The sequence below is a fragment of the Chionomys nivalis genome, chromosome 4 (assembly GCF_950005125.1).
Source record: "Chionomys nivalis chromosome 4, mChiNiv1.1, whole genome shotgun sequence".
NCBI classification, from domain to species: Eukaryota; Metazoa; Chordata; class Mammalia; order Rodentia; family Cricetidae; genus Chionomys; species Chionomys nivalis.
Window position 1 is genome coordinate 69,969,788 of NC_080089.1, and position 23,685 is coordinate 69,993,472.

Genomic DNA, 23,685 nt, shown 5'->3' on the forward strand with positions numbered 1-23,685 from the left:
TCCTGTCCTGAAGAAACAGTGACGTGAGAACTCTTTCACCCACAAGTATAGTCTCTTAGGAAAACTCTGTCACTCTTTCAGGTGGTTTACAAGAGACACAGACACAATAAAACAACAGGGAAGTTACTCTACAACATTTTATAAGAGAGGTAAGCCAGGCGTGGTGGTGTAAACATTCAATCTCTGTGAGTTCAAGGCCAGCCTGGTCTAAAGAGTGAGTTCCAGATCATCCAGGGCTACACAGTGAGATTCTGTTTCAAAAAACCAGAGAGAGACAGAGAGACACACATTCATGCAGAGAGTGACAGGGCACACCAAGAAGTGCAGACAGTGAAGTTGAGTTTATTTTAAAAGATACTTCAATAAGAAGCTGAAAATAACTGGGTGGGAATCTTGGCAAGCCCGGTGTAGCTGGTCAAGGCACTCCTTTTCCATTACTTTTGGTCAGGCACTGGGCAGGACAAAGGAGTTATAGAAAGTTACGATGCAGCACAAAAGCAAGGACTTGCGGTAGGGAGAGGAGAGTTTGAGGTTACAGCACACTTGTGTTTATACTTTGGGAAATAAGAGTTCCCCTTTATGTTATTGTTATCACCTTGTTCAGCAGAACATAGTCAAGCTTTTACTATTATACACCACATTGAAGAATGCACTGTTTGATCAAAAGTACTCCTGGTTGCAGTATCCATGCTCATAAATGCTTCCTTGAGAAAATACAAAAAATTCACTGGAGACAGAGCATACTACCATTATGTTGGTGTGAAATTAAAAAATGAACACTAGACACATCTTTTATAGAATAGGAAATAGGCTCACAAATAGATGACTTACCCAAACTAGCTATGACAAAGTGAAGACTGGGACCATAGGAATTAATATTGGTATTAAATGTTACCGATTTAGTGCAGAGATGATGTGAATTCCACCTGAATTACATATTGCCCCAAACCATAAGGTATAAACTTATTAAGAATTTAAAAATACAATATTTCCTAATTCTTTTGTTGTCTCTTAAATGGTAAGTTTAATCCAATATAGGTTCAATTTTGAATAGCTAATTATATTTTTTAAACAGAAGAATAGCAGCTAGTAAGTAACAAAAACAATAACCACCATAACCATAATTGATTCAGTTAAAAACCAATGGTTCCAAATATATTGGGTATACAATTCTTAGAAAAAAGGCTATTCACACAGTTTCAAAGTCTAATGACAGATTATTAATTACACATTATTACTTATTAATTACAAAGCAAAAGGATAATTTTACAATAAAGATATATGACCTATTTCATCTCACTCAAGTTTAAATATAACTAATAATAAATAATCTGACTCATGCACCCAATTTGATGCAATTAAAAAGACTACTATAGAGGATATCATCTGGGTGGCATTCCAGCCAAAATTATATCGCCTGTATCTACTCATAAGAGAACAATCAGATAAATCAAAATTGAAGCTAGTCTATAAAATACTGGCCTTCACTATTTAAAAAATGTTAGTAGAGAAGAGTGGGAGTAGATGAGGCCTGAGTAGAGAGAGGGTGTAGGGAGGGAGAAGAGAACAATGCCATAAACTCATGAAAGTATAAAAGGGGGCTGGAGATAAGGCCCAGTGGTAAAGAGTACATACTGATCTTGCAGAGGACCCAAATTTGGTTTCTAGCACCTACCTAGGATTGCTCACAACTGCCTATTACTCCAATTCCAGGGGATCTAAAGCCCCTTTCTGCTCAGTGGTCACCCCCATACATGTGGTCTCTCTCTCTCTCTCTCTCTCTCACACACACACACACACACACACACACACACACACAAGTTTTAAAAAGTTTAAAAGAATAGCTTCTTGGCTAGTGGTAGGACTTTGTGTCAATGCCCTTCCTTTGTGGGGTGCGGAGGGTGGCAGGTTTGTCTGACTTGAGCTTGTGTCAGTCTTATGCACACTGCCACTGTCATGGTCTCTATGAGTTCATATGTGTATCTGCCCTGTTGTGCCTGGACAATGCTGTTTCCTTAAAATCATCCACCACCTCTGGCTCTTCCACTCTTCCACTCCCATATAGATGCCTGAACTTTGACAGGGAGAGAATATGATAAGACATCTCTTTCAGAGCTGAATAAAGTCTCTCTCTCTCTGCATGTTGTCCAACTGCGGATCTTTGTGTTAATTACTATATGCTATAAGAAGCTTCTCTGATGTGGGTTAAGCAAGACATTGATCTATTGTATAGCAATGTGTCATTGGGAATTGTTTCATTGCTGTGTTCATTTAGGAAAATAGTAGTAGTAGGATTTCCCTGGGCCCATGACCTATATAATGTCAGGTTTTTGGCCTCATTAATGGTCTAAGGTATGGGTTTCATCTCATGGAGTGGACCTTACATCACACCAAAAAGTAGTTGGTTATTCCTACAGTAGTCATGCCACTAATTGTACCAGTGGCACATCTTGCAGGCAGGTTGTTATTACAACTCACAGGGTTTGTAACTGGGTGAGACTGATGACTACTTTACTTCTCCAGTAGTGTATGTAGCACCTTCTACCGCTATGAATGCTAGCCAGTAGAGGTGAAGCTTGCAGTTGAGTACCAGCTAGATTCTCTAGAGAGAGGGAAAAATCAGTTTACTTCAATGGAGTGACACTGGGTATATCCCCACACTCCAGGGCAGACTCCATACTCAGGAGTGGTTGACCAACACTTTAAAATTAAGATTTATTTATGTATTTATGTACATAAGTATTCTATGTGAATGTATGACTTTATGCCTGAAGAGGGAATAAGATTCCACTATTGATGGTTATGAGCCATCATGCGGTTATGTAGTTGCTTGGAATTGAACTCAGGACCTCTGGAAGAGCAAACAGTGCTCTAAACCACTGAGCCATCTCTCCAACCCCTGGCTTCTCTTTTTTTAAAGAGAAAGAACATGAAGTTGGGTGGATAGGAAGAGGATAGGATCTGGAAGGAGTTGGGAATCAGGGAAGAATATGATAAAATAAAATGTATGAAATTCTCAAAGAATGAAACAAAGGTTTAAAATGAGGCAGAAAAGAAAAGAAAGGAAAAGGAAAACAGGGATCTGTTCTAAATGACAGAGATTGAAGCTGTTGCAACTGCTAAGTGATCCTTGGCTGGAGTGTACATTGAAAGAGATGGAAAGTTAGAGCTAATGGTTAAAAAAAACTAGGAAAAGGAACACACAAATAACGTCCTACGTAACACAGCAGTAACATTGCCTTGCCCAAGGTCATTGAATCATAATAGAGAAGTCACACAGAATTCTTTCTTTTAATGATGATACACTTCAGTGATATGACACTCACAACTAACTCTAATATTATTTAGTAGGAAAAAATATGTTGTCTAAGACTACAGAAAAAGAGCAAGTATTCAATGTTTGATCAACTGGTTAATTAAGGGCTTGTGAATGTTCACCAAGAGAGTCTTTAGGGTTTTGAGAATTCTCAAAATAAAAGTTGGGCAAAAATTATGGTTTTACTTCATAAATTAATAATGATTGCCACTACTTAATAAAGACAGTATGAATGCAATTGGAAAAACGTTAGAGCAAATGAATAAATATCCTGGAGTCAGTTTAATAAGTATGTGTTTATTCTAGGAATAGTTGTTAAGATGTTACTTTAAAAGGGTGTGAAACTAAATGACTGTCTTTGGGTGAGTATGGCAGCTGGTACTGTGGGGATTTTCTAATTGATTCTTATTTTTGTGTCACAAGCAATCATTATAACAACCGGATTCAAGAAGATATGGCCAATCAAAAGAGAAAACAGACAATGAACACTGTTTACTGTGCCAATGCTGTGCTGTGCTCACAAAGTGTCAGCACCAAAGAGAAAGGCTGCTTCTGCCGACACCAGCTATATAACATTCTTCCCCATCAAGAAGAATGCTAACAAAAGTATTTTTTATATTCTGAGACTTTATGGCATATGAAATGTTTGGATTTTAAAAAGTAGTTGTCATTTAAGATTAAAGCTTCTAAGACTAGAAATAAACGAGTTTGGATACTTTATTGGTTCAAAAGGAAGATACAGTCAAAGGCTACATACAAAAAAGAACTAGACTACTTCTTGAACATGAATCAAGTTGGTGTGACCATGAACCATGTGAGAAGAAGTTGTTGGAATGTGAGTCAAAACCAGATGGCTCTTCCTTGTTTGTGTGAACTTTGGGGCCTTATACAAGTCATGACTGGTGTTATTTTAAACACACTACATATTGCTATTTCTTGCCACCAGAAAACTAGTCTAGCTTTCTAACTGTGATAAACTTCACACACGATTACTTCTTAGTATAAAAATCATATGGAGTATCACTGCTATCAAATTGGATTATCTAGGACTTTATAATAAACATGCATGGTATATGTACCTGAACATTCCATGCACTGCAGAGCAGCTGATTCCGTCTTGTTTTTGCCAAGACATTCTTTCCAATTATCCATTCTATGTTCCTACACCTACCCATTATCCTGGGGAGTCAGTGTCAGAGAGGCAATGATTTACATTGTCATGTTAGGGGGAAAAAGAGAAGTGATGGAGGAATTGACTTTTCCAAATTAATTATATTTAATTAGTGTGTTACCAACTCCTACCCTTGTAGAATTGCAGCCTGGCATGGGAAGGATATTGTCAGGTTGTTTCCAGTGGCTTCTCACCCATAAACTGCCCACCCAAACTCTCTTTCATGAGATCATTCTGCTTCTTACCACTTTTTGAATCTCACTGTTCTTTTAATTATCACAGAACAGAAGAATTATATTTTTTTATTTTCTATTTTTGGTTTTTCGAGACAGGATTTCTCTGTAGCTTTAGAGCCTGTCCTGGAACTAGCTCTTGTAGTCCAGGCTGGCCTTGAACTCACAGAGATCTGCCTGCCCCTGCCTCCCAAGTGCTGGGATTAAAGGTGTGCACCACCACCACTTGGCAAGAATTATATTTTTAAAATTATTGTTATTATTATTATTGTGTGTGTGTGTGTTGTGCATGCACGTTGCTAGATGCATGTGGAAGTTAGAGGCCAACTTTCAGGAATTGGTACTTTCCTTCTGCCATGGGTTCTGGGGATCAAACTCAGGTCATAAGGTTTGTTGTGGGAAGTGCCTTTACTTCCGAGCAATATCACCAACCCTAGAATAGTATAATTCTAATAGTATATTGGATGTTGTTGATAAAATAGATTTCATAGATAGAAATTTTTAAAAGGCTTCCTTTCAGATATACATCTGACATCAGGAATATAGAAAGGAGTACATTTAGTGAGTAGAATTCTGCATATGGAGAGAAAAAAGATCTTCTTGTTTGTTTTGAGATGATCTCACAATGAAGCCCATATTGGCTTGGGACTCACTAAGTAGCTACACTGCTCAGGCTGGATTCAAACTCAAGGCAGTCTTCCTATCTCAGATTCTAAAGCACTGGGATTAGAGAAGGCATGAGACACTATAACTGGTAGAAAACATTTTTATGATGGCTTTATTGCTTGTTTCTTTCCTAAAATTTAAACATTTTGCCTTAAGTTATAATAAAACAGATATCACCCAAATCAATTATCAATGCTCCTATATGTTCCTGTTATTTTTTTCAAGTAAAAGACAGGTATAAACTTTTATTACTTGCATTTTTGCACAAATATATTAAACTCCTGGATAATTAACACAATTAGTAGGACTCTTAGTTAATATGAGATTCATGCATACATCTTTTTATATGATCGCATATAGTTTTTGATGTGGGATTTCCCTCTGTATGCTGTGATTACCATTGGTTAATAAGGAACTGCTTTGGACCTATAGTAGAGCTATAGGGAAACAGAACTAGGTGGGGAAAACTAAACTAAATGTTGGGGAAAAGAAGGGCAGAGTTAGAGAGAAGCCATGGATCTGCTGCCGGAGACAGATGCACTGAAACTTTGCTGGTAGGCCACGACCTTTTGGTGATTAATGGAGACGGTTAAATTAAGATATAAGAGTTAGACAATAAGAAGTTAGAGCTAATGGGCCAAGCAGTGATTTAAATAATATAGTTTCTGTGTGATTATTTGGGGGTTAAGCAGCTGGGAACTAACTAAGTTAGCAGCCTTCTCCAACAAGTTTGTTTTTTGTTTTTTTGTTTTTTTTTTTTTTGCTTGTTCTTTGGTATGTGTGATGTTCCTGTGGATGACCAGAGGTTGGTTTAGAGTGTCTTTCTCAGTTACTATCCACTTGTGTCTGAGAAAGGGTCCTCAGCAATTTAGCTAGACTGGCTCCTAGGATGTTCCTGTCTTCAAAGTACTTAGTTTTTATGTGGGATGCAGGAAATCCAACATAGGTCTTATGCTGTGGGATGTCTTTCTGTATGCTGTGATTATGTGTTGCTCTCATTGGTTGATAAATAAAGCTGATTTGGCATATGGCAAGACAGGATAGAGCCAGGCAGGAAATCCAAGCAGAGATAGAGGAGAAGAAGGACAGAATTTGAGAGATGCCAGTCAGTAGTGGAGGAAGCAAGACATGTAGAAAATTAGGTAACAAGCTATGAACCACATGGCAAAGCATAGAAAAGAAATAATGGGTTAATTTACACATAAGAGCTAGCTAGTAATAAGCCTGAATCAGCCAAACATAATTAGTAAGTCTCTGAGAGGTTATATTTGAATGGTGGACAGGAGAGAAATGCCTATTTACAGTTTTACACAAGAGGAATTTTACCAACTGAGTCATTTCCCTAGCCTAGTCCATTCTTTTGTTTGTTTGCTTTTGAGACAGGGTTTCTCTGTCTAGACCTGGTTGTACTGGAACTTGCACTGTAGACCAGGCTGGCCTCAAACTCACAGAGATTCTTCTGCCTCTGCTTCCTGAGTGTTGGTATTAAAGGCATGTGCTATCTTGCCCAGCCCCTAGCCTCTTATATATCCTTATACTCACTAGCTTTAATTTATAAAAATACGTTAACTATAATCTTTATTGTACTGCATTTTGAAGAACTGTGTCTGAGTGAGAGTGGGAAACTCATCCCCTGCCCCTGCTTAGTTTGATTTTCCCTTCTTTTCTTTTTCCATGCTAAGGAAGGAGAACTTCAGCTTCAATTTGTCTTTGTATGAAACAATGGAGTGAATGGTGGTGAAGGTTTATTGAAATGGCTTCCAACCTGAGAGCATTCTGGTTTCAAATCTTTTTACTCATTATTAATTGGAGCACATCTAAAAGATGTATTTTTTTAAAGAAGGGTATATGTAGATTTATTGAGGAAAAGTGGCAAAGAATTCTTGTGAGTGGGAGGGGCTTCAAAGGAGGAAAACCCAGAAAAAAATATTGACCTGTCTCCATGACAGTGAATTTAGTAATTTCAGTCAGTTACTCATGTTCCAGAATGAGGCTTTCATACTGAACTGCATTGAGACACTGTGGGAAATACATATAAGCTCTTTAGATGAGGGTTTAGGGACAGTAACACAATCCACTCAGTAAGCACAAGTAGTAATCGTTGGACATCTGATCTCACCAAAGCCGCAAGTGATCCAAAGTCTGGATCCTGCCCTGATTTTACAGTCAGCTGAAGATGGCTTGAGAAGGATCCTTTCCTGCATGTCTACAAATGCTTCTTTTAATTCCTACAAGAGCCACCACTTATATTTTTATAATGTCTATCTAATAAATTTACAATAATGAAAATGTTATAAAGAAACAATTATTTTGTTTACTTATAGAAGAGATAAATGTAAACTCAATGTATTTCAAGACAAATCATTTTACCAGGTATCATCAGCACTCACCCACCTTCACTAACCAACTGGCTGTTGTCTGACTGCTTACAGGAGATGATCTTCTCCACCAGCTGGTTGTAGCTGCAGTTGCCAACAGCTTTTACAATGTCATCAGTCTGGAAAACAAATGACTGTCTTACTAGCCCTGGCAAGATTAGAAACAGTAATGAAAACAATGCCATTACTCTGTAAGCCTGTGTCCTAATACAACACGGAATAGAAATGCTTAGGAGAACTCCAGTTCAGAAGCCAGAACCCAGCAGTTTCTGTTTACAACTCAGTCTAACACATTATGAAAACTCCAGCATAGTTATATTTGAACTGTGCAAAAGTGATAGTTAATAAAATGCAACTGTAAAGACTATAAAGATGCATTTAAGGAACTTTAATAAATGAAGTAATCAGGAGGAAAAATGAGAAAATTCGGGGGATAGATGATTCAGCATTTAAGAAGCACTGGCTCCTTTTCCAGCACCCTTTTAGGTGCTCACAACTGTCCAGTTCCGGAAGCTAACACCCTCTCCTGGTCTCCACAGGCACTGCATACATGTGATATACAGATGTATAGGCAGACAAAAATATTCATACACATAAAACAGAAACAAAAAGAAAACTCAGTGTTCAGATAACACAGATGTTTTCAAACAGTGTGGTGGCACATGCCTGTGACCTTGATGCTGAGCCTGTCCTCCACCTGTGACACTTTCACACTTATTTTGCTTTTGAGATCTCAGGCTGTCCACAAACTCAGAATGCCCATGCCATCTGTCCATCACTTTTATCAATTTTGAGTCATTTCTTGTTCCTTACAGTATTTCTATGTTATTATATTTTACGTATATATCTTATCAACAGCAAAACACAAATGTGTTTTAATCCAGCCCAAGTTACTGTCTTTTTAAGTATTTGCTATGACCAGCCTCAGTAACAAAGCAAGACTTGCCACAGAATTAAAAACAGAAATTGTTAATTATTTTCATCTTTAACAATTAACTCTAGGTCCTTGGAAACTTTAATTTCATTAATTCTTCTGTTATTAGTTCAGCAAAACTTAAAAGTTTTAAGTACCCAAAAGATCATGCTATTTGTTAACCATCAGTCACATAAATTTATCTACATTATATGCAATATATTTAGTTTTTCTTTACATGTGGGATGTATTTACTTCTTGTCCAAATACTTATATTTATACTAATAAAGGCCTAGCAATAGCAAATCACTAAAATGTAATTTGAAAAAAAACTTTGCTTCATTCTTGAAAAATTACTTCACATGGAAAGAATTGAGTTAGCTTTTGTCTTTTAGTTCACTGATGCCATCCCACTATTATCTAGCCTTCACCTTTGCTCTCAAGTGGCTAGTTAGAGGGTATAGTGGCCTGCATCTGTAACTTTAGTGCTTGGGCAGTGGAGGCTGGTGGATCAGGAGTCCAAGTTGATTCCTCTGTTACATAGTGAGTTTGAGGCCAGAATAGGATGTTTGAGACCCTAGCTCAAAACAAAACAAACAAACAAACAAATGATTAGTTACCAATTAATTATTTGGAAATATCTTCTCAATGACTGAATTCTAGTGTCCATTATCCAGATGACTATAGATACTTATGTTCAAGACAGTTTTCTCTTGAGACAAAGTCTCTCTATGCAGTCCTAGCTGTCCTGGTACTTTCTCTATAAAACCATGATAGTCTCAGATTCAGAGAGAGCTGTCTGCCTCTGCCTCCCAAATACAAAAGGTATTACTGTACCCAAGCAAGGTACCTATTTATAAACTACAGAATTAAAATTCAAAGAAGCATCTAGTTCTGAAAGTTTGTTTTGTTTTTGTTTGTTTGTTTTTGTTTTGTTCTTTTCTAAGACAGGGTTTCTCTGTGTAGCCTTGGCCATCCTGAAATCACTGTGTAGACCAGGCTGGCCTCAAACTCACAGAGATCTACCTGCCTCTGTCTCCCAAGTACTAGGATTAAAGGCATGGATTCAGACCACCACCCAGTCTGAAAGGTTTTTTTTAAGCTTTTGTATTTTCTTGTTCTCTTCTGATAACCATGATTTGTTAGAAAGCGAGGGAGGGAAACAGATCTAAAGCACTGAGGCTTCTCTTGGGAACCTCTGCCTAGACCAGAAGCACCCGATAAGCCATCTCTGTACTACACTGAAGTTCATTTTTTTCTGTAAGTATATTCAACCATACCAAACAACTCACAGCTATACACACAAACAGGTGATCTGAGTTTAGTTTTTAAGAACTCAGTCTAATGTTCCTCAGGCTGTCGTGTGACTTACAAGAAGTGAAAGTACCTGGTATTGCTAACTGCCAAGTTACACCCAGGATGTGTAAAGTGCGTGACAAGTTGACTTTTAGTGATATCCTCAGTGATAGAGTGCCAATCAAAACACAGATGTCCTGGTTAAAGTAAACTACCCTTTTATTGCCCAGAATACCAGCTGCTTTCAGGAACATACAGGGATGGAGGATATAGGCAACCCTCTGCCATGATGTTCTCTTTCTCTATAGCTAATGCAGGCACAATGCACTCCATCAGTTAGTATTTATTAAGCACCTACTATTGACATAAACTATTCTAAACACTGAGACATAAGATCCCATAAAATAAGCATTTCTTGGGAAATGGCAGTCAGGTAAATGAATAGATAATAATTATAGTTAATGACAAATGATAAAAACATACTAAAAGAAGAGAAAATGGCTGAGAAGAGGTAGAGTGATAATTTTAGGGAGGGCCTCTCTTACAAGATAATATTTGACAAGAACTTTTAAAATACAAAGAACCAACACTGTGAAGACCTGGGAGAACAAGGTGCTGGAAGACTAGCAGTCCACAGGTAATAATCCAGTCAGTACAAAACAGGGCTGGGCTAAGTCTGGCACACACAGGGCTCTGGGTTCCATGCCAGGACCTGCAGCAACATCAGCAGCTTGGAGAGGAATGAGCTGACCTGCTTAGCTAACAGAAAAACACCAAGTGTCACTGGAGTAGAGTGAGAATGTCAGAGAAAGGCAGGAAATGGTGTTAGGCAGAGTCTAGAGCATAAAAACCTGGATTAAACTGAGGCAGAATTGCTGTGGATGCAAGGCCAGCCTGGACTACATAGTGAATCCCAGGTCAAACTGGGCTATCATACAGGACACTCTGTCATAAAGACTAAACAAAACAAACAAACCAAAAATTCTACAAATACTCATCACGATTTCACCTCATTGCAACTATACTAGAGATTAAAAGTAAAAAAAGGTTACTTTGCCAGTGAGTATCAAGTCAGTTCAGTAGGTCTTGAATGATCTTTGCAGCAAATAACAGGGCGATGGGATACTGACAGGTAAAAGAATAAGATTGGGCCCTTTCCAGGTACAGAAAAACTAATTCAAAATGGATCACATTCCTAAATGTAAACACTAAAACATATGAGTTCACATTTGTGACTTTTGGTTAGGTGACCACACAGAAGACAAAATTAAAAATAGATAATTTGAGTCTCATCAAAATTATATATCCTATCACTCAGGAGGTAAATGTAAGGTAGAGCTCTGTGAAAACAAGAGTCTACAAGCATATGCACATAAATAAAGAAGTAACAAAGATCACATATTTCATGTTTTCATTGACATGAAGTGTCCAGGATAGCCGAATCTTTACAGACAAAGCAGGCTGGGAAGGTTACAAAGACTAGAGGCTGATGGATAATAAGTAAAGAGTCTCTTTTCTTTCTTTTTAAGATTTTATTTATTTAGTTTTTTGAAGATAGGGTTTCTCTATGTAGCTTTGGCTATCCTGGAACCAGCTTTGTAGACCAGGCTAGCCTCAAACTCAGAGATCCTCCTGCCTCTGCCTCCTAGGTGCTACGATTAAAGTTGGGTGCCTCCACCACCCCTCTGAGTTTCTTTTCAAGATAATAAAACTAGCCGGGTGGTGGTGGCATACACCTGTCTCGAAAAATCAAAAAAAAAAAGAAAGATAATAAAACTATTCAAAAACTGACTGAGTTGATAGTTACACATGAAATATGCCAGAGCAAAAGAATATTCGTATTCAACAACTCAAGTTTACAAAACTAACTCAAAATGTGTCATAGAAAAAAAATATGTCATAGACTTAAGCACAAAAATAAAACCATAATACATTTAACAAAGAAAAGCACAGCAGAAAACAATGAATATTTAGAGCTAGAATGAGTTGTTGGACTTAACAGAAAAAAAATCAATAAACTAGGTTTCACCAAATCAAAAACTGGAGTGACAGCTCAGTGGTTAGGAATACATACTGTTCTTCCAGAAGACCTGAGTTTGATTCCTAGCACCTATGTCATGTGACTAAAACCACTAATAATTAAAGTTCCAGGGAGCCCATACTCTCTTCTGTCCTCTCTAAGTACCTGCACAAAGTGGTACATGTATGTACACTCATACACAGACACATAAATATTAAAATTAAAAAAACTTGAAGCCAGATGTGGTAACACACACTTGGAACCTGGCACTCAGGAGGCAAAGGCAAGAAAATTGCAAATTCTATGCAAGCTCTGGTTATATGTAGAGACCAAATTTCAAAAGACCAAAAACTCCAATATAATTGGAAAATTGGAGGGGAAAACAGGGAGGGATAAAAAAGAGAGATTTTATTGAAAAAAGAAATACTAACAGCAAATAAACATGGGGGAATATGTTAAAAATGGTTAAAGATACAAACTTTAAAAAAAATCCAGGCATGATAGATAGATAAATAAATAAATAAATAAATAGAAAAAAAGCAAGAAAGAAAATCCAGGCACGAGGCTAGGAGATGATTCAGTCAGTACTGCCATCTGAGGATGAGGACCTGAATTTAATCTTCAACACTTGTGTAAAAAATCAAGCATGGTGGTACATCCCTGAAATCCTAGCACCGGGAAGGCAGACAGGTAGAGTTCTGTGAATTCCAGGCTAGCCTGGTTTATATAGTGAGTCTCTATCTCAGGAAAAAAAAAACCCAGCAACAATAAACTAAAACAACTTTATACATAGAAAGAAGCTGTCTCTTCCTTTGGTTCTTCCAAGATCATCTCTACAGTTGATTCTAAAGGCTGCCTCTTTATTTGACTAATGCATGATAATAATGGACACTAGAGAGCGGGGAGCAGAAGAGGAGGTCTTCCTGTCTATCTCTGCTGTTAGGCACATCTGCCAGTAACTGTATTCCCTTCTAGATGGTCCTCTCATGCGTCAGCAAGCGGTGTGGCTGGGTTTTAACCACTGTGTCTTCAGAGTTAAGGGGAAATGGTTCCTGGCTGCTGACAGCTCCTTGGTTGTTTCCTTTACCTTCACCCACACCTTTCTAACTAAGCTTTTCTTAACACTTTGTTTGGTTATACTGGGGTGTATCCTGTACTTCAAGTCAAGGCCCTGGTGTACTTGGCAAGAGGCAGAAACTGGAATGTAGATTATCAAATACCAGTAGATTGTAGACTATTATTTTAAGATATGTTGTTACATTTGTTTATTCTGTGGAACATTTTGCTTAATGATTTAAAGATGTATTTTTTTATGTTGCATTTGTTTAACTCTGTGAAACTGGTTACTTTACCTGTCTAAAACACCTGATTGATCTAATAAGAACTGAACGGCCGATAGCTAAGCAGGAGAAAAGATAGGAGGGGCTGGCAGGCAGAGAGAATAAACAGAAGAAGAAAAAGAGCAAAGAGGAGGAAGGAATGAGAAAAGAAGGAGGAGGACATCAGAGGTCAGCCACCCAACTACACAGCAAGTCATGCAGTAAGAAATAATGAAAGGTATACAGAAACAGAAAGGTAAAAGCCCAGAGGCAAAAGAGAGCTACAATAATTTAAGAAAAGCTAGTTAGAGACAAACCAAGCTAAGGCCGGGCATTCATAAGAAAGAATAAGCATCTGTATGTATGTATTTGGGAGCTGTGTGGTGGGTCTCCCAAAGAGTAATAAAACAATCATTAACATTTTGGTGCCCAACATGAGTCTCTTGAATTTCCACAGATCCTGAAAAAGCTTAAAAAAAGGAACACGGCTCCTTTAGAAAGTTCTCCTTTGAGTTTGTCGTCTTTGAACTTCAAGTGTGTGAGTACCTAGCAAGTTATGTGGAAGCCAAAACTGCTCTTCCAGGGTGGTCCCTCTGGCCAGCCAGGCCCCTCATCTTGAGGGTTGCTCCCAGGCAAGCACTTGCAGCTCAGCCTCCAGCAGCAGCTGCACCATCTTCAGTTGACTCACCTGCCAGGCAGCCATGCCTAACGGCCCAGATGGCAACCGCTACAGCCCATGTGACTGTGGGTTCTGAAGTGGGGCCCACCCTAGGTCATGCCATCACTGGAGGCTTCAGTGGAGGTGGTAATGCTCAGCCTGCCTGACACCACTTACCAGGAGCCCCAGGGAGCCCAGCTGCTAGACCAGGCATCTTATGGGCCTTGCTCTCGAGATCAGTTTCTGGACTGTGCCCAGAACCAGAGCAACGTCAAACTCTGCAAGAGCTTCAACAAGGTGTTGCAGCAGTGAAGAATTGCAAACGGTTTAATCTAATCAACAAGTTCAAACTAAAAAATTGAAATGGGCTCTACATAATTGATAGTGCAAGTTCAGACCCTGAGTAAACCTTTTATTTCTAATAGCTCCATTGCTTCAGAATAATCATGAAAGAATTTTAACTGTACAGATATTCACTGAGGCTTATAGTGTTGGGGACTGGGCAAGTGATGGCCTCCTTGAACCAACTGTATTGTTTTTTTGTGAGCTAATAAAATTCTGCCACACAGAAACAACCTTTTTCACGCTAAAAAGAAACAAAAACTATGTACAAATGCCTGCCTCAGTGCAAGCATTGGAAGTCTAGATTTCTGGGGATGTTGAATGCAGTTCTGGTCAAATGCACCTCTAACTGGACTGCAAGCTTTAGGCTTGGTTCTCAGGAACCTAGAAGCAAGTGGAGTCAGCCATTACAGTGGCACAGAGCACTCAGCTGTAGCTTAGTAATTTAAAGTTTGCTCACATGGTCAAAATAGACCATAGATATGTAGTAAAAGAGGTCCAGACAGAAAAAAAATCTCTCAACAGGTTCCAGTGTGTTTTACAATGTGCATAGGCTTAAGAAAGAAAGAATATGGATATAGACAGTCATACAAAGAAAGAAATACTTTAAAACATAGTAACACAAAGTCTTTAAAGAGCCATGTAGATGGGAAATACACAGAGAATCTGGATCTTACATATTGTTATATTTCTTTTGAATTTTTGATTGCTGATAAGCAAACAACAGCTGCTAAGAGATATGGGAATGAAAGGGACTGATGAAATAAACTGGCCTAGATATTTTAAAAATATTTTAACTTTAAAATGGAAGTAAAAAAATGCATTTGTAAAATTGAACTTAAAAGATGCAGTGCTTTGGAGAAGCGGTCTTGTTTTTGTTTCCACAGGAAATGAAAGGCTGTGTTGTTCCATATTAATATGGATCAGGTTTGATCAAGGGAGACCTCTCGAAACTTGACAGGTGATATCTACCATCAAAGGTTATAGCTGGTCTTCTCAGGATGTGACCATAATCTCAATTTTCTCAGGGACCCCTAAAGATGCTTTGCCCATAGACAACAGGAAGCAGTCTGGAGAACATGACACCCACTTTCCCAAGAAGGGGTGTGAGAAGCTTTTGGTTATTTGATGGGTTATGGATCTTTGTTATCATTTAGGGAAATATAGTATATTGATACAAATTTAAAGTTATTTTGTTACACTGTATATACATTTCTACTCTTGTTTAAGGTATTGTACCTATGCAGTTCATTTAAAAATGTAAGGTAAAGCTCTAGTTGTTGAAAGCTATTATTATAAACTATTCACAACAATCAAGAAACATAGGTTAATATTTAGTCATCTATAACAGTCAAATTTGTAGATATGTTAGGCATGTTTTCAAGATCAGAGATATTTTAGATAAATAAGTGGTCTTCAAACACTTCAAAGACCTATAGAATATGGCATTTAAAATGTTTTGCTAACCTAAGGCTTTTCATGACAATAAGCCACATCTGCTCCTGGCAGCACCAATTTACTTCAGAGATAATGGGCATCGAAGAAGCTCCTTAAGGAGTTTGCTTTCATTGCAGTTAGTTTAGCCACTGGGCAAAAAGACTGTTGTTGTCTTAAATTGCTGATAATGTGCTGTGCAGACAAGACATGCAGGTCCAAAGGAAAAATTCCTGCTTCACAAAAGAGTCTGCCAGATATTCTGCAGGACACAAAGGAAAGCAACTGATGAAGTTTGCTAATACAAGGTAGGACAGTCCTTTAGTTTTTTGCTTCGCTGAAAAGTCTGCCAGATACTCTAGGCCAGTAGGCTGAATATGTATGTCCCAATGTTGCAGAGGAACTTTGGGTGACTATACAAGCAGCAAGATGTCTCTTTTAGTAGGTCATCAAAGACCTCCTTCTGGGTCTTTGATTGAGTTAAAAACCAAATGAACTATTTTCAGTTATTTTTCCTTAGTTATGATAGAAAGTAAATTAAGTATAAAACTTGGCTTCACTAAGATGGGATGGATGGTGGAGTGTTTTCTCTGAATTTGCTACGTACAAAAGGACTGAATATTGTAAATTAGTTCTTACTTGATAAATGTTTTTGTTGTATAGAGTTTTACTATGTTAAAACCTATCATTTTATTTAGATAAAAAGAGAAAAATGTTGTAGAATATTATTTTAAGATGTGTTACATTTGTTTATATTGTGAAACGTTTGTTGAATGATGCAAAGATGTGTTGTATTCTTTTATATTGCATTTGTTTAACTCTGTGAAGCTGTGATACTTTGCCTGTCTAAAACACTTGATTGGTTTAATAAAATGCCAGTAGCTAAGCAGAGAAAGCATAGGAGAGGCTGGCAGGTAGAGAGAATAAAAGGAAGGGGGAAAAGTACAAAGGGGAAGAAGGAACAAGAAAAGAAGGAGGGGGACATCAGGGGCTAGCCACCCAGCTATACAGCAAGCCATGGAGGGGGACATCAGGGGCTAGCCACCCAGCTATACAGCAAGCCATGGAGGGGGACATCAGGGGCTAGCCACCCAGCTATACAGCAAGCCATGGAGGGGGACACCAGGGGCTAGCCACCCAGCTATACAGCAAGCCATGGAGGGGGACATCAGGGGCTAGCCACCCAGCTATACAGCAAGCCATGGAGGAGGACATCAGGGGCTAGCCACCTAGCTATACAGCAAGCCATGGAGTAAGAAATAAGGAAAGATACACAGAAACAGAGAAAGGTAAAAGCCCAGAGGCAAAAGATAAACAGGATAATTTAAGAATAGCCTTTTAGAAACAAGCCAAACTAAGAACAGGCATTCATAAGAAAAAAATAAGTCTTTGTGTGCATTTATTTGGGGGCTGGGTGGAGGTGTCACAAAGAATAAAGAGTAATAATAATAATAATAAACCCAACATACCAGCAGACTGGATATACAGAAAGGTGCAAAATTCTTCCACACATTAGAGTGACGAGGATATGGGAGTGATTTTTGAAATAAATGTCAAGGTGATCTCTCTCTTTCTCTCTCTTTAATGCTATGCTCTTGACCAAGGAGAAGGCTGGCCTTTCCAGAATCGTGGGGTACAACCTCTAAGCTCTTGAGGTTTCTCTAGTAACAAGACCAATAGTGCTATTCATGGCAGAGCCTTCATGCCACATCTGTAGCTTACACTAGAGCACAGTGACTCATGAAGGCCCCCATGAACAATGTGGCATCAAGTCTAGTTGGCAACTGAGATCAACCACATTGGCAATCCATAATGAATTTGAACTCTGAAGGCTGAGTTCTAAAATTGGGATTCTGTATGGATAGTGCCATATAACAATTATAGGAGGGTAGCATGCCTAGAAGACAGGAGCTTCCCAGGTAAAAACTTCCTAAATTTTGTCCTATGCATCTTCCTTGGTTAGTATAAACCTGTATCTGATTTCTCTTGTGTGCACCACTATAGTAATAAACTGAATTATATGTATACAATGGTATACCCATTGTGTTAGTTAGGGTTTCTAGTGCTGTGAAGAGACACCATGACCACAGCAACTCTTATAAAAGAAAACATTTAATTGAGGCGGCTTACAATTTCAGAAGTTCAGTCCATTATCATCATGATGGAGAGCATGCGGCATGGAGGCAGACATGGTGCTGGAGGAGTAGCTGGGAGTCCTACATCTCGCAGACAACAGGAAGTCTATTGTGACACTGAGCAGCGCTTAAGCAAAAGACCTCAAAGATTGCATCTGACATACTTCCTCCAACAAGACCATATCTACTCCAGCAAAGCTACACTTCCCAATAGTGCCACTTCGCTTGGGGATCATTTTCTTACAAACTACCACAAGGGTTCTAGCAAACTATTAAATCTAAGGATATTTGGGAAAATCCTCTAAACTTGCAATTGATGTGAAAGTGAGGGATTCTTCACTTAACTCTGCAGTTAGGGTCAGAAGTCTTGAGCAGGTTGGGGAGTCTGGATAACTATCTGTTCCCTCACAGTTTTGCTAATTCCAGGTCAAAGAGCAAGCATATTCATATTAAAAATATAAATTTAGATGAACTTTCCTGCATTTGTGTTTATGTGACTGCTATTTTTATGTGTATGAGTGTTTTGCCTGCATGTACGTCTATGTACCAGTGGCATGCCTGGCAGCTACATGTGTCAAAAAAAAGAATTGAATTCCCTGGAACTTAAATTACAATTGTGACCTGTCTGCAAGAGTAACAGTGCTCTTAACAACTGAGCCATCTCTCAAGACCCCTACATATAACTGAAAATCTACTTACCTGAGGGTCCACTAACCACCCATGATACAAAGGAATATCTAGAAGATCGAAGACTATGCACTCTGGTGTATACTCGAACACTCGTACACCAGTAAATCTGACATTCACATCCAGGCCTGTCTGCAGTTTGTGCAAGATTGCCATAGCATCACTCATATTCTGAAAATACAAAGGGGAGAAATAGAATTCAGAAGAATAAGAATTACAAAAAAAAATAGTATGTAATGACAGGTGACAGGAGGCTATAGTTGTCCCCGCAGGGTTCTCCCTGAGATTTCCAGGCCAACCTAGGCATCACACCAAGATCTTGTTTCTTTTCTTATCTTTTTTCTTTTCTCCTCCCTTCTCCCTCCACCTCCTCCTTCTCTCTCTCTCTCTCCTTTTTTGAGACAGAGTTTCTTTGTGTAGCCCTGGCTGTTCTAGAACTCACTCTGTAGACCATGTTGGCCTTGAACTCACAGAGATTCACCTGCCTCTGCTTCCTGAGTGCTGTAATTAAAAGTATATGTCACCACAGCCCAGCCTAAGACCCTCTTTCTATTTATTTATGTATTTTTTCACGTATGAGTGCTCTGTCTGTATGCATGCCAGAGAGAGCTTCAATCCTGTGTGGTTACTGGGAATTGAACTCAGGACCACTGGAAGAGCAGCCAGTGCTCTTAACCAGTGAGCCATCTCTCTAGCCCCAAGACCCTGTTTCTAAAAAAGAAAGAAAGAAAGAAAAGAAAAGTTGAAATTTCCATTTTACTAAGTTATTCCCATCTTCAACACTTTCATTTTCTGATTTTATCTCTCTTTTTTTTTTCTTATAGTTCTGCAACACTAGGGATCAAACCCAGGGCTTTGTGCATGCTAGGCAAGCCACATCTTCAACCCCTTAACAGACTTTTATTAAGTACATACTGTGTACCAGGCACTAATCTGAGTTGCAGCGTTACAATAGGGAATATCTGACAGACTTCTCTCTCTTTCTCTCTTTCTCTCTCTCTCTCTCTCTCTCTCTCTCTCTCTCTCTCTCTCTCTCTCTCTCTTTCATCTTTCAAGACAAGGTTTCTCTGTAGCTTTGGAGCCTGTCCTGGAACTAGCTTGAACTCACAGAGATCTGGCTGTCTCTGCCTCCCAAGTGCTGGGATTAATGGTGTGTGCCACCATTGTGCAACTTTGACAAACTTTTTAATAAAGCAGAATTTCTGAAGGACTGTCCTGCTTTGTCTGGATAAGGTTTGACAGTCAATCTCTGTTGTGACCTGCTTGTCCAATTAGGACAACATACTGCCAGCAGTCAATGCAAGGGCACTTTCTTACCCAGTGGCTTACTTTTACCACAAAGAAAGAAAACTCACGGAGTTTCTTTGATGCCCATATATTCTCCGAATTAGATTGGTGCTGCCAGGACCAGACATGTCTCATTGTCATAAGAAAAAGAACCTATGTTATTAAAACATCTTTTTTATTGATATTTATTGAGCTCTACATTTTTCTCTGTTCCCCTCCCTGCCTCTCCCCTCCCCCTTTCAATCCTCCCCCAAGGGCCCCATGCTCCCAATTTACTCAGGAGATCTTGTCTTTTTCTACTTTCTACTTCCCATGTAGATTATATCTATGTAAGTCTCTCTTAGTGTCCGCACTGTTGTCTAAGTTCTCTGGGATTGTGGTTTGTAGGCTGGCTTTCTTTGCTTTATGTTTAAAAAACACCTATGCTTGAACATGACCTTCTGGCTTTCATTGTCTCCACTGAGAAGTCAGGTGTAATTCTGATAGGTCTACCTTTATATGTGACTTGGCCTTTTCCTTTGCAGCTCTTAATATTCTTTCTTTACTCTGTATGTTTAGTGTTTTGATTATTATGTGGCAAGAGGACTTTTTTTTGATCCAGTCTATTTGGTGTTCTATAAGCTTCTTGTATCTTCATAGGCATATCTTTCTCTAGGTAGGGAGTTTTCTTCTATGATTTTGTTAAATAAATTTTCTGTGCCTTTGAGTTGAACTTCTTCTCCTTCTTCTATACCTATTATTCTAAGATTTGGCCTTTTTATGGTATCCCATATTTCATAGATATTTTGGGTTAAGCTTTTGTTAGATTTAATGTTTTCTTTAACTGATGAGTCTATTTCCTCTATTGTATCTTCAGCACTTGAGATTCTTTCTTCCATTTCTTGTATTCTGCTGTTCACACTTGCATTTGTGTTTCCTGATCTTTTTCTCATGATTTCTGTTTCCATAATTCCTTTGGCTTGTGTTTTCTTTATCTTTTTCTATCTCAGTTTTCAAGTCCTGAATAGTTTCTTTTATATGTTTGAGTTCTTTTTCTTGGTTTTCTTTAAGTAATTTGCTGATATCTTCCAATTTTTTGTTTTTTCCTCCATTTCTTTAAGGTAACTCCTCATTTCATCTTTAAGAATTTCAAACATTCTCTTGAGGTTTTTTTTTTTAGATCATTTTCTTCTGGTTCATCCATATTTGCTTTTGTAGGGTCTTTAGGTTTTACTGGTATTGTGTTGCTCTTTGTGGTGTAGCATGTGATCTTACCTTTTCTACTCATCTTTTCCTCTAATAGGTGTGGTTGGGGCTGTCTGAGATTCTGTTGAATAATCTTCTAGGGCCAGTGAATCCAAAGCTCAGATGGTTGTTCCTCGTGATACAGTCAGTGTCACAGTTCTATTTACCCTGTTGGTTATTCCTCAGTGCTCCTGTGCTTTGGTCTGCTCCCTTGGAGTTTGCTGTCTCAGGCCTACTTTGGCCTAGGCTGCTGGCTTTGATCTGTTTCTGTAAATCTTGGTCTGGATCTCCTCCTGCAGAAGTCCCTGGCTTGGAGTTGGACCTGTTGTGGTGAAGATTGCTGACTCTGGATCTGGTCATTGGCTCAATCCTGATCTGCCCCATCCCAGGACTGGGTTTGCTTCTGGCTTCTTCTCCTGGTGGAGCTTGTTCTCTCTGTGTCTTAGATAACTGGTTCAGTCCCACTCCAGTTCCAGTGGAGATCGCAGACTCTGAGTCAGATCCATTGGCTCAATCCTGGTCTGCCAGTGTCCCGGGACTGGGTTGGCTCCCAGGGCTGGGTTTGCTCCTGGCTTCTGCTCCTGGTGGAGCTTGTCTCCTCTGGCCCTCTCTGTCCTAGGAGTCTCTATTAAAACATCTTAAGTAGCATGTTCAGTGGATCTCTGAAGTGTTTGAAGATGACCTGTATATCTAAAATATATCTGTTTGATCTTGAAAACAAACCTAATATAACTACAAGTTCAATTGTAATAGGTGACTAATTGCTAACCTGCATTTCTTCATTATTCTAAATAGTTGGCAATAAAAACTTTCAAAGGCTAGCAATTTACATTACATTGTTAAATGACTTGCACAGGTATCATACCTTGAACAAGATTAGAAATGTATGTGCAGTATGTTTTATCAAAATTGATCTCAAATTTGTATTAATATACAAAATTATATACAATATACAAAAATATAATTCAATGTAAAATATTTAAAACTAATAGTTGCTTTTTAAAAAAGTAGATTCAGTAGTCTACCTTTTTATTATATCTATTTCCTCCCTTTCTTTCTTTTCAGAGTAGATTCAATAATCTACCCTTTTATTCTGTCTTTATCCCACTTTTTTCTTTTGAAAACAAGAACTCTGAATCTATTCTCCTTTGTTCAACTTTCCTTCTGACCATAACCAGTAACAACTTGTAACCAACCCCATAAACAATGATAAATATCCATGACCCAACTGTATTAAAATCCTGTAGGGGAGTGTTTAGGGGGTAATATGACCAGAATTCAGTTATATTTGGATCCACACAATCCACATATAGTCATAATAATTAACAGAATCTCTTCTTTATATTTTTCTAGGAGCAATCTGAAATCCCCAACAAAGCAAAATTTTCTTTACTTCTTCAAACATTCTTTCTAAAGGATCTATGTTTGAGTCATCTAATAAGATGTTGTTCATCTAATGGTAAACTATGAAATTTTTTTGAAATTTATGCCCTGGCAATGCTGAAGCATGCACAGGCAGCCCGTATATGGCAGTCCTGTTGAACTTGTCCATATTGGGATTCATGTTCTAAGTTGATGAGACAACTGACAAGGTCTCTTCCTCAATGGTAAACTTAAAATTGAGGAAATTGCTTATGTAGCATTTCCAATGGCTGACTTAAAAAATATTGCAACAGGGTGAGGCTATTTAATATTCCCTGTGGGAGAAGCTTCCATTGATATCTCTTAACAGGCTGAGAATTATAATAAGTAGGCACCGTGAAGGCAAAATTTTCTCTCTCTTTTTCTTGTAAAGGAATAGTGAAGAAACAATATTTTAAATCAACAACTATAAGAAGCCATCCTTTAGGTAATAGAGACAGCAAAGAACTGCCAGACTGTAGAGAGACTATTGGCTGAATCTGTTTTTATTCTCTATTTTCCAGATATCTTTTAAATAACAAATACAGGAGAATTCCAAGAACTGGTTGACTCTTCAATATACCGACTATTTAGTTGCTTCTATACCAGCTGTTCTTTTTTTTTTTTTTTTTTTATGGATTTTTCGAGACAGGGTTTCTCCGTAGCTTTTGGTTCCTGTCCTGGAACTAGCTCTTGTAGACCAGGATGGCCTTGAACTCACAGAGATCCACCTGTCTCTGCCTCCCGAGTGCTGGGATTAAAGGCGTGCGCCACCACTGCCCGGCTACCAGCTGTTCTAAAGCCTGCAATTTCTCTGCTGTTAAAGGCCATTGTGCAGCCCATACAGGTTTGTGTGTCAACCATTTTAAAGGTAGGTCTGTTGGTGCCTTTAGAAAGTCAGCAGCTGTTGTGCCCTGTTCTTGTTGTACCTGAATGGTTGGTGACTCTTCTCTATAATATCTTATATTTCCCAGAAACATACCTTAATTTATCGTTTGTTTCTAATACTGGGGGAATGTTAATCTGAGTATTCCATTGCTGTAACAAATCATGTCCCTATAAATTCATTGTTATGTTCACAACATATGGCTTTAATTTTCCTCTCTGAAAATTCCTTCCTTCCTTATGAAGTTCTTTAACTACTCTGGGAGTAAGTTTCCTCTATGATGGCAGGAAATAACTGAACTGGACTTGGCACAGGGTCT

At 38.5% G+C, this 23,685-nt stretch overlaps 1 protein-coding gene and 1 pseudogene across 2 annotated transcripts in view; one reads left to right on the top strand and one right to left on the bottom strand.

Moving 5' to 3' along the window:
* Mindy2 (MINDY lysine 48 deubiquitinase 2) overlaps positions 1-23,685 on the bottom strand; it is a 71,203-nt gene that overhangs the window by 18,459 nt on the left and 29,059 nt on the right. For both annotated transcript variants that reach the window (XM_057766684.1, XM_057766682.1), the window contains exons 4-5: positions 18,581-18,739; positions 7,781-7,883 (exon numbers count right to left, since the gene is read on the bottom strand). In XM_057766684.1, the coding sequence (XP_057622667.1) occupies positions 7,781-7,883; positions 18,581-18,739 (262 nt within the window). The remainder of the gene's footprint in view (positions 1-7,780; positions 7,884-18,580; positions 18,740-23,685) is intronic.
* LOC130872611 (coiled-coil-helix-coiled-coil-helix domain-containing protein 2-like) lies at positions 10,396-14,306 on the top strand (annotated as a pseudogene).